Here is an 11,820-nt window from a genome sequence, read left to right on the forward strand (position 1 = left end):
GGGGGGGGGGGGGGGTGGGGGGGGGGGGGGGTGGGGGGGGGGGGGGGTGGGGGGGGGGGGGGGTGGGGGGGGGGGGGGGTGGGGGGGGGGGGGGGTGGGGGGGGGGGGGGGTGGGGGGGGGGGGGGGTGGGGGGGGGGGGGGGTGGGGGGGGGGGGGGGTGGGGGGGGGGGGGGGTGGGGGGGGGGGGGGGTGGGGGGGGGGGGGGGTGGGGGGGGGGGGGGGTGGGGGGGGGGGGGGGTGGGGGGGGGGGGGGGTGGGGGGGGGGGGGGGTGGGGGGGGGGGGGGGTGGGGGGGGGGGGGGGTGGGGGGGGGGGGGGGTGGGGGGGGGGGGGGGTGGGGGGGGGGGGGGGTGGGGGGGGGGGGGGGTGGGGGGGGGGGGGGGTGGGGGGGGGGGGGGGTGGGGGGGGGGGGGGGTGGGGGGGGGGGGGGGTGGGGGGGGGGGGGGGTGGGGGGGGGGGGGGGTGGGGGGGGGGGGGGGTGGGGGGGGGGGGGGGTGGGGGGGGGGGGGGGTGGGGGGGGGGGGGGGTGGGGGGGGGGGGGGGTGGGGGGGGGGGGGGGTGGGGGGGGGGGGGGGTGGGGGGGGGGGGGGGTGGGGGGGGGGGGGGGTGGGGGGGGGGGGGGGTGGGGGGGGGGGGGGGTGGGGGGGGGGGGGGGTGGGGGGGGGGGGGGGTGGGGGGGGGGGGGGGTGGGGGGGGGGGGGGGTGGGGGGGGGGGGGGGTGGGGGGGGGGGGGGGTGGGGGGGGGGGGGGGTGGGGGGGGGGGGGGGTGGGGGGGGGGGGGGGTGGGGGGGGGGGGGGGTGGGGGGGGGGGGGGGTGGGGGGGGGGGGGGGTGGGGGGGGGGGGGGGTGGGGGGGGGGGGGGGTGGGGGGGGGGGGGGGTGGGGGGGGGGGGGGGTGGGGGGGGGGGGGGGTGGGGGGGGGGGGGGGTGGGGGGGGGGGGGGGTGGGGGGGGGGGGGGGTGGGGGGGGGGGGGGGTGGGGGGGGGGGGGGGTGGGGGGGGGGGGGGGTGGGGGGGGGGGGGGGTGGGGGGGGGGGGGGGTGGGGGGGGGGGGGGGTGGGGGGGGGGGGGGGTGGGGGGGGGGGGGGGTGGGGGGGGGGGGGGGTGGGGGGGGGGGGGGGTGGGGGGGGGGGGGGGTGGGGGGGGGGGGGGGTGGGGGGGGGGGGGGGTTGGGGGGGAGGGGGCTTGTGGGGGGGGGGGGGTTTGGGGGGGGGGGGGGTGTGGGGGGGGGGGGGGGTTGGGGGGGGGGGGGGTGGGGGGGGGGGGGGGTGGGGGGGGGGGGGGGGGGGGGGGGGGGGGGGTGGGGGGGTGTGGGGGAGGGGGAGGGGGGTGAGGGGTGGGAGGGGGGGGGTGGGGGGGGGAGGGGGGGTGGCGGGGGGGGGGGGGGTGGGGTGGGGGGGGGGGGGGGGGGGGGGGGGGGGGGGGGGGGGGGGAGGGGGGGGGGGGGGGGGGGGGGGGGGGGGGGTGGGGGGGGGGGGGGGGGGGGGGGGGGGGGGGGAAATTGTGGGTAGATGAGGTGCAAGCAGAGGAAACCTCCATGGGAACCTTCTGAAAATGACAGGTGGCATAGAGAATCCCAAAGTGGCAGAAAATAGTGGACGTGACCTGCTCACAAAGCAGAAGTGAGAGCTTCAATAGTTGGGCTGGAAGAATAAAACATTGCCTGCTTTCTGCAAAGGAAGCAGAAAACATTTTCAAAATGATTTCAGGGGGAAAAACCTCCTAATTTTAGCATTTTCGAAATAAAACAATCGCAGGAAAAAATTAAATGGTTTGCAAACACTTTAAGGGAAAAAACTGTGTGGAATTCCACCCCAAAACATTTTATTTTGTGACCTGAAAACATCTAATTTGTGTTGTGTGAAATGGGTCATTGCCTGCTTCCATGTCATGACCCTGGTATTCCTTGGAGGTTTCACATCCAAATACTAAGGATGACGCGACTTAATATCACAGATAGTAGTGCTTGCAGATCCATGCTACTTAACTTCTGAGATCTGAAGAGATCAGTCTGTATCTGTCTAAGACAATGACAATAAAAAATGGGATCGCTAGGAAATTAGTTTGAGATAAACATTGCAAAATATGGCTGAGATGGATCCAGCCCCAGATCCTAATGCATTTAGAGTAAGGTCTATTTACCTATCTAATACTTCGTTATCCCACCTAACTTTCATTCACCTCAAGAAAGCATGCATCTGTTTAGAAACAAGTATGACTAAACGATGTGATGCATATATGCAGTATTAAAATTATCCACATTAGTTCTGCTAATAGTCAAGATGAAGTTTATCATCTCAGGTAGTAGATTTTAGTTTACTGTCAAAGTAAACCCCCCTTTCTCTCCTGCAGGAGACTCAAAGGAGCTTACAATCTCCTGGCCCTTCCCCCCTCACAACAAACACCCTGTGAGGTAGGTGGGGCTGAGAGAGCTCCGGAAAGCTGTGACTAGCTCAAGTTCATGCAGCTGGCATGTGTGGGAGTGTACAGGCTAATCTGAATTCCCCAGATAAGCCTTCACAGCTCAGGTGGCAGAGCTAGGAATCAAACCCGGTTCCTCCAGATTAGATACACGAGCTCTTAACCTCCTACGCCACTGCAGCAAACTGTCAATGATATAGTTTATTATCTCATTTTCACAACCATGACAGCTGATTTTTTCGCACATATTTTTCTTCAAGTGCCAATCCCTCCCCTTGAAATGCATGAAGACATTATAAGAATGTTAGCAACTGTCTGTCTTACTCAATTATTAATCACTGGAATTGAAACTTGAGGGAGTGATGTAGTGCCCTTGAAAACTTTCTTGAGTGCTCCCTTGACCTCTTGGTTTCTTAAACAATAAATGAAAGGGTTCAACATTGGAGTGACAATGGTGTAGACAACGGATACCAGTTTGTTGAGCTCAAAAGGGTAAATCCTCTTTGGCCTTGCATACATGAACAGAGTGGCTGAGAAGAAGATGACAACCACTGTGAGGTGAGCGGCACATGTGGAGAAGGCCTTCTTCCGACCTTGAGCAGTGGACATGCGTAAAATGGTACCAATAATGCAGACATAAGAAACTGTAGTGACCGAGAGTGGAACCAACAAAATGATCAAAGCAATGAGAAAATCCACTATTTCAGCTACTGTCATGTCCTCACATGACATATTGAGCAATGGTGAAATGTCACAGAAAAAGTGGTTAATGACAAAAGGGCCACAAAATGGCAGGCGAGATATGAAGACGACCTTCAGCATCGAGGCCAAGAAGCCAGTTAGCCACGAACCCACTGCCAGCTGTAGGCAGAGGCGCTGGGTCATGATTATCGGATAACGTAATGGATTGCAAATAGCCACGTAACGATCATATGCCATTACCGCCAGCAGGACACACTCTGTACATATGAGGGAGCTGAAAAAGTAGAGCTGAGTCATGCACCCTTCAAAAGAGATGCTTTTGTCTTTTGCCAGAAAGTTGGCCAAAAGCTTGGGGACAATCACGCAGACGTACCATGCCTCCAGGAAGGAGAGATTGCTGAGAAAGAAATACATGGGTTTGTTGAGCCGAGGATTAGTTTTGATCACAGCAATGATAATGATGTTCTCCAGGAGTGTCAAGACATACATCACCAGGAAAATCACAAATAGAAGCACTTGCAGATCCATGCTGGTTGGAAACCCCAGTAAAATGAATTCCCGAACTATAGTCTTATTTTTGTGATCCATATTTCTGTAGTATCGGGAATACAAAAGTGAGAAAATGAGAATGGTACACAGTGGTAACAAGAAGAAAAAGTTACCAATTCAAAAAGGAAACATGATAAATTAGGAAGTTTAAAAAAGGAAAGGGAAACTTGAATCAAACAGAGCTCACAATAAATATGTATTACCTGTTACACCACATAGATTTTGTATATTTTCAGATTTACAAAGCTCAGTGACACTGTTTGGAAAACACTCCTTATTCATAAGGATTGAATTTTTGTAATTTTCATAATCCTATCTCAAATGTAAGAGAGTCAGCATGGTCTAGAGGTTGAAAACATTGGACTCTAATCTGGAGAAAGGCCAGAACAGGGGAAGTTGCCAGATGGGCCAGTTGGTAAAAAAATATTGACATTGACCATTTTTATGTGAAATTCTGAATACAGAATAAAAATGAATATATTTACTGCTTTGAACATAAGAACAAACCAGCTGGATCAGACCAGAGTCCATCTAGTCCAGCATTCTGCAACTCGCAGTGGCCCACCAGGTGCCTTTGGGAGCTCACATGCAGGATGTGAAAGCAATGGCCTTCTGCTGCTGTTGCTTCCGAGCACCTGGTCTGCTAAGGTTGCTGGTCTGCTAAGATTTGCAATCTCAGATCAAGGAGGATCAAGATTGGTAGCCATAGATTCTCCTCCATAAATCTGTCCAAGCCCCTTTTAAAGCTATCCAGGTTAGTGGCCATCACCACCTCCTGTGGCAACATATTCCAAACACCAATCACACGTTGCATGAAGAAATGTTTCCTTTTATTAGTCCTAATTCTTCCCCCCAGCATTTTCAATGTATGCCCCCTGGTTCTAGTATTGTGAGAAAGAGAGAAAAAATTATCTCTGTCAACGTTTTCTACTCCATGCATAATTTTATAGACTTCAATCATATACCCCCTCAGACGTCTCCTCTCCAAACTAGAGTCCTAAACGCTGCAGCCTCTCCTCATAAGGAAGGTGCTCCAGTCCCTCAGTCATCCTCGTTGCCCTTCTCTGCACTTTTTCTATTTCTTTGATATCCTTTTTGAGATGTGGCAACCAGAACAGAACACAGTACTCCAAGTGCGGTACTTTGGATTGCTGTACTTCCCTGTCTTATATACATCTTGAATAAAATGGCTTGTCATCATCTTTTAAATGACTCATTCTGCTTATTTTTTTCTATTCTATTCTTTGTCATTTAAGTACATCATATACACATACGCTGCATATACCCATACATAAATCATAGGCTGATTCCGCATGGGCCAAAAACAGCAGTGTGAAAACGGTGTGAAAATGGTGTAAAAGGGTTTAAAACGGTGTAAAAGGGTTTATACTGTTTTCACACCGTTTTCACATCGCTGTTTTTGGCCCATGCGGAATCAGCCATACGTATTTAGCACTGATTACAAACTCAGCAGTTTGAAATGGGACCTACATTTTCCATCTTGCCTGGGCCTATTGTGAGCTTTGCACAAGCCTGTCTGGAGAACTGTTATTGATTTCCAACTCCTCCATGTGAAGCCTGCTGGGTGACCTTGGACCACTCATAGTTCTCCAAGAACTATCCCAAGTAGAGGAAGGCAATGACAAACCACCTTGGAATACCTTTAACCTTGAAATCTCTTTGAGGTTGTCATAAGTCAGCTGAGACTTGATGGCACATTCCACCCACCAGTACATTTCAAATGTGTCTGCAACGTCTCTGGTTATCAAATGTTTAGAATTTAATGGAAGGATTTGATTATTTTCAGTTTTATTGGCACATCTGCCACATTATCATACTCCATTCTTTTTCTAATAGCTCGGAATTATATTGAGATTGAAAATAGTTCTGAGGTGTCTTGGCAGGCAATGATTTTTATCAACATCTCCTAGCTTTAACGGGTAATGCCAGAGATCAAACCTAGAATCTGCTGCACATTAAAAAAAAAACATTCACTCCACCAGGCTCCTACAGTATAGTTTAGTTATTCAACCAGAATCTGGGAGACTCAAGTTTAAATGTCTACTCTGACATGGAAGCTCAATGAATCACCATGGGCCAGTCTCACAGTCTCGTACTGACTTACTTTACAGGCTGGTTACTGCAAATATAAATTTTCAATTGCCAGCCTCTGGCTTTGCTGTTGCCAGGATTAATGCAAATAAAACTGGAGGCATATGTCAAATTCAGGAAGTTTCTCATTTAGAAAAATGCAAATACACATAAAGAAACCTAATATAATTAAATTATATATATATTTTAAAAAACCTGAAGTTTCCCTTTACTATTTTAGAGTTAAGCTATCCATGGGAGATTTCGATATTTTCACCACATAGTGTCATAGAGAAGAATCTGTTCATTATCATAATCTGTTCATTATCAGTCCATCCTAAGATTTATTAGCATAAGCAGTTCTCTCAATTTCGTTTTTAGAAGAATTGAGAAGAGTTTTCTCTACTTTCAATGTCTCAAAGAGGCTTACAATCACTTTACCTTCCCCTCCCTACAACAGACACCTTGTGAAGTAGTTGGGGCTACAGACACCTTGTGAAGTAGTTGAAAGAACTAAAGTAAATTTGCTCTGATTCTGAGCTTTGTGACTATGAGGGAACTTAAACATAGATCTTTCCTGTTCTGATCTCCTGTTCTAGAAAGCATGCCAGCAGATGTACTCAGAATCCTACTCAAGTCTATTCAGTGGGACTAACTCTCAGAAAATTGCTCTTGTGATTTCACTGCTAGTTACTGGACAGACAGACACCTTTATTGGCAATATACTAGTTACTATATCACTCTGCCTTTCTGACTAGTGTAGGTGGATGAAATATTCATCCTTACAAGTATTTTCACTTCTATAAAATAGGAGGAATGGATGAATTGCAGTGTTTTACAAGTTAAGATTTGCACATTAATTAATACAATTTTTCAAGCACACAAATATTGAGCCCCATTCAGAACAGCACAGTTGAAAGATCAGCATACATTTTCCCTGTACCCGCTGAAAACACATTTGGAGCTCTTTAAACACTACTGCATTTCAAAAGGAGACTTGCTAGGGTGTGTTTGATAGTGGGTGTTAGGGGGGAAATTATATTTTCATTTCACAGGCAAGAAAGAAAGAAAGAAAGAAAGAAAGAAAGAAAGAAAGAAAGAAAGAAAGAAAGAAAGAAAGAAAGAAAGAAAGACAGACAGACAGACAGACAGACAGACAGACAGACAGACAGACAGACAGACAGAAAGAAAGAAAGAAAGAAAGAAAGAAAGAAAGAAAGAAAGAAAGAAAGAAAGAAAGAAAGAAAGAAAGAAAGACCTTTGCATATGTTTAGGTTGTGACAGTGAATTAGGGCTAATTCATTTCTCACAAAATCACTGGTTCTAGAGCGTTACATTTAGAGCCAGAAGCAATCAAGGATTGCAGTTTACATTACATGTTCAATAACTGAATTGAAAAACAGACAAACTATATGCCACAAAACTTTTTTTACCTGAGTTGAAGGTGATCCTAAACAGTCTTTTCACATAATCTGCTGGCCAATAGCTTTCATTCTGGTAGGGTCAGATACTATGCAGTAAGAGTTGCAGCTGTCTGAAAGGCATTTCAGTTTGACTTTCCCCCAGCTGACTTTTCTTCCGATGGAAAATGAACGGCTTCAGGGAGAATGTATAAGGAGAAATTACTTCAGCTACCTGAACAGAACTATCTAGACACTGTATAAGAATTCAGTAGATACTCTCTCTCCCTGCAAAATTATCAAGGGAATTAAAAGTTTTCTTTTTTGTTTTCAGAGGCTGGCAAATGTAGTTGTCTAGATCTTTGTTCATGTTTGCCTTTTGACTTTTTCATAACCCTGTTTGCTGTCATGGTTACAGGTACTGGTTAGGGTTGCCAACGACCTGGACAAAGACATCTTGTCCCTTTAATAGAGACTTCACAGCTCCTGAAGCATTTTTATCTGACCTCGAGCTTTCCTAACAATTGTGATATTGATTATATCTTGGCTTTCCTCTAAAGTGCTCCAAGAGTCATAGATGACTCGGTAACAATCTTATGAGGTGTGATCAAATTTTGTCACACTTAGGCCCCTTCCGCACGTGCAGAAATAATGCACTTTCAATCCACTTTCACAGTTGTTTAAAAGTGGATTTTGCTGTTCCACACAGTAAAATCTAGCTGCAAAGTACATTGAAAGTGGATTGAAAGTGCATTATTCTGCATGTGCGGAAAAGGCCCTAGTCTCTCTCTGAATGTTGAGCATGACATGAGCATAATATATGAGGCATAATTAACTTACAGAATTCACCAGTGTAAGATTTAGCAATGGCCACTGGCTTAGACATCTTTAAAATAAGATTGGACAAATTCACTGCGGACAGGTGCATCATGAGCCAAGATAACTAAATGAAAGCTTCCTGGTGCACAGGAAGTGTTCAGAAAAAACAGTTGATGCAGAGGAAAAAATAACAGGAGAAGACTTGGGTCTCAGTAACCTTGTTTGTAAGTCTTCTAAGGACTTTTGGTTGGTCATTGTAAGAAATGAGTTGCTGGACTAGATGAACCTTTTCTTGCCTGATCTAGCAATACTCTACTTATGTATTCAACAGAAAGAATGCAGCCATTGGCTGTGTCCATATCTCATGAAGCTAAGAAGATCATTGGGTCAGCCTTCAAACTAATAGTTGGCATTAACCCTCTTGGCAGAGTTACTGTGAGAATGGGGAACATGTGTACTTCATTGGGATTCTTGGATGAAAGGTCATGCAATAAAAATGTGATACACTAGTATCCTTATTGATCACAGACAAACATTGGTACAGGCAGGCTATAAGGAACATAGAGCTAAGCTTTTTAGGCTTGTGACTGCCAATGAAGTAGAAGCTTTATGGTCAGTCTAGGGTGTGTCAGTTCAGGGTAGAGTCCAAAGCTCTTCTTCTGTATTCTCCAAAGTACACTCAGAAAAAAAATACGAGGAGGAGAATCAGATGATTTTTTAGTTATTTTGGGGTGAGGGAGGTTGAATCAAATGTGATTTCAGGTAGCATTTTAGCATAGTTTGGATTTTATATTTTATTTGATAAGATCACTTTTATTTGTCTATGCATATTTTCTTTAATGTTAAAAACATTTTAATTTAAAAAATCATTGTCATCAGGCCTTGGAGGAAAACAAATATAGCATTTAAACCATGATTTGGCCAGATATTTAATTCTTGTTAGTAAGTTGTTTCAAAGTCTTAGGCTCATTCGCTTTTATGCAGAATAATGCCTTTCAAGCTGCTTTCCCCAATGCATCTTTGGCTGTCTTGAATGGCAAAATCCTTGCAAACAGTTGTGAAAGTGGTTTTCAGATATGAATGCATTATTTTGTGGAAGTCCTTCGCACACACAAAAAATACATTCTGCTAACTTGATTACAATGAACCACCATTCACTAACTTCAAAAAAACATTAATCCAGATGTTCAAATCGACTGAACCCCATGAGCAATTAAGAAAATCTGGCAATGCATGTTGATTTCTTTTAGCCTATTTTCTTCGATCAGCTGTCCAGCATTTCTCGGGTACGAAAGTACTCTTGGGGTAAATTGCTGCATCTTGATTATTTACAGTTAGCATAAATATCTCCAAGCAGTTGTTTGAGTTGGTAACAGTCACACCACTTAGTTCCAGTTTCTCTTAAAGGGCCATTTCTTAAAGTTGTGTTTTGCAGTTAGAAGTGTAACGCTTTAAAGTTAAGAAGTGTAGCAGCTCTGGGGGACATGGGGACAGTTCCTTTTTTTAATCAGCAGCAACAGCTGGTTGGATCCAATACATTACCTGTTTAATGGCCACAATTATCATCACTGCAACTAGTAGTAAACTGGGAGGCTCAAGACAACCATGAAAAGAAGAAAAAGATTAAGAGGAGGAGGAGGAGTTATATCCCCCCTTTCTGTCCAGTCGGATACTCAAAGAGGCTTACAATTTCCTTTCCCTTCCCTGCGCACAACAAACACCCTGTTAGGTGGGTGGGGCTGAGAGAGCTCCGAAAAGCTTTGACTAGCCCAAGGTCACCCAGCTGGCATGTGCTGGAGTGTACAGGTTAATCTGAATTCCCCAGATAAGCCTCCACAGCTCAAGCAGCAGAGCGGGGAATCAAACCCGGTTCCTCCAGATTGGGATTCACCTGCTCTTAACCACTACACCACTGCTGCTCCACTGAAAGCTTTAGGAAAGCCTGTCCTGCTGTATTTTGATTCATTTACAAAATTGCATTTTTCTACCTACCTGGATGATTTTGCAAATGAACCACAATAGGGTAGGATGTCCAGATGCTAAGCATGCTGTAAGAGTCATGGGCATGTTGAAGGTCAGTTAAACAGGATAAATGAAAAATAAATTGACCTGGGCAGGCTTCTGAAAGATGAGTCTAATAGGAGAGAATTGGGTTAGTAGTGTCTGTTTGTGGGGGCACAGTGTGAAATCTGTGAGTGATTGCCCCCAACTCAGCATAATTCATTAAGAAGAAGAAGAAGAAGAGTTTGGATTTATATCCCCCCTTTCTCTCCTGCAGGAGACTCAAAGGGGTTTACAATCTCCTTGCCCTTCCCCTCTGGCTCAAACACCCTGTAAGTGGGGTGGGAGCTGAGAGAGCTCCGAGAAGCCGTGACTAGCCCAAGGTCACCCAGCTGGCGTGTGTGGGAGTGTACAGGCTAATCTGAATTCCCCAGATAAGCCTCCACAGCTCAGCCGGCAGAGCTGGGAATCAAACCCAGTTCCTCCAGATTAGATACACAAGCTCTTAACCTCCTACGCCACTGCTGCTCCTCCTTAAGCTCCTTAAGAGCTCCTCCTTAAGAACTCCTCATGATCCTGGCTCATATTTGCTTAGAGATTACTAGACATGGAGTTAGCACTCAAGCGGGAAAAAATCTTGTTCAGGGCTGTCTTTACTTCCTGATTCTGTAGGCAGTAAATGAAGGACACAAGCATAGGGTGACAATAAGTGTACCCCAACTTGGAAGCCTAGAAATTTGTTCAGTTTGCAGTGGATTCTCCTTAATTAGGACATGCATACATAAAGAGGGTAGCTGAGTAGAAAATGACAACCACAGACAGATGTGAGGCACAGGTGGAGAAAGCTTTTCTCTTTCCCTTGGCAGTGGGAATGCACAAAATGGTACTTATTATACATGCATAGGTGGCAATCGTGACCGACAGTGGGATCAAAAGGATGATGAGAGCAAATACAAAATCCACCATCTCAGCCATTGTCCGGTCTGTGCAGGAGAGGTTGAGTAAAGGCGAAATGTCACAGAAGAAGTGGTTGATGACGTTGGGTCCACAAAAGGTCAAACGGGAAATGAAAAACACTTTGAGCATAGAGATAAGGAAGCCAGCAAACCAGGATCCCACAGCCAGCTGCAAGCAGAGCCGAGCTGTCATAATGACAGGGTAGTGCAGTGGCTTGCAAATAGCAACATAGCGGTCATAGGCCATGACAGCCAAGAGGACGCACTCAGTGCAGCAGACTGCCAAGGTATGAAGAAGTACAGCTGGGCCAAGCAGCCTTCAAAGGAGATGCTTTTATCCTCTGACAGGAAGTTAACTAGAAGCTTCGGGACAGTTACAGAGATGTACCAGGTTTCAAGGAAAGATAAGTGACTAAGGAAATAGTACATAGGCTTTTGGAGATTGCTGTTTGCCCTGATCAGGGTGATGATTACAATGTTCTCCAAGAGTGTCAGGGTGTAGATCACGAGGAATAGGACAAATAGCAGTACTTGAAATTCCATGATGGTGGGGAATCCCAGAAGGATGAACTTCTGGATTCTGGTCTGGTTTCCTAGTTCCATTATCTGACACAAAAACCTGAAGAAACAAGAAAAAATTAAATTATTTGAAAGGATGGGGGTATGCAGGTTATTACACCTAGAGATGGTGACTAACCCAAGGCTATCTAGCAAGTATCATAGCTGAGTGAGGAACTCAGATCCCTTCAGCCCACGTCTGATGGAATGGACTCAAAATTACCTCAACCAAAGACCTGGTAGAACATCTCTGTTTTGCTGGCCATGGAATTGAACCAGATCCTGCAGGGCCCTGATGTCAGCTGGAAGAGTGTTCCATCAGACA

The 11,820-nt window shown here is 47.3% G+C and overlaps 2 protein-coding genes across 2 annotated transcripts; both read right to left on the bottom strand.

Moving 5' to 3' along the window:
• Positions 1–1,641: 1,641 nt before the first annotated feature.
• On the bottom strand, positions 1,642–3,709 carry LOC125444780 (olfactory receptor 6B1-like). The gene is made up of 2 exons (XM_048517441.1): positions 2,744–3,709; positions 1,642–1,668 (listed from the first exon to the last, which is right to left on the bottom strand). Exon 1 carries the CDS (start codon positions 3,707–3,709, stop codon positions 2,744–2,746), a length of 966 nt encoding a protein of 321 aa, XP_048373398.1. The 3' UTR covers positions 1,642–1,668.
• Positions 3,710–10,743: 7,034 nt separating this feature from the next.
• LOC125444781 (olfactory receptor 6B1-like) lies at positions 10,744–11,540 on the bottom strand. The gene is given in 2 exon segments (XM_048517442.1): positions 10,744–11,223; positions 11,226–11,540. Coding segments are annotated over 2 exon segments (795 nt in total).
• Between the last annotated feature and the right edge of the window lie 280 nt (positions 11,541–11,820).

Source organism: Sphaerodactylus townsendi, linkage group LG15, assembly GCF_021028975.2.
Source record: "Sphaerodactylus townsendi isolate TG3544 linkage group LG15, MPM_Stown_v2.3, whole genome shotgun sequence".
Lineage (NCBI taxonomy): Eukaryota > Metazoa > Chordata > Lepidosauria > Squamata > Sphaerodactylidae > Sphaerodactylus > Sphaerodactylus townsendi.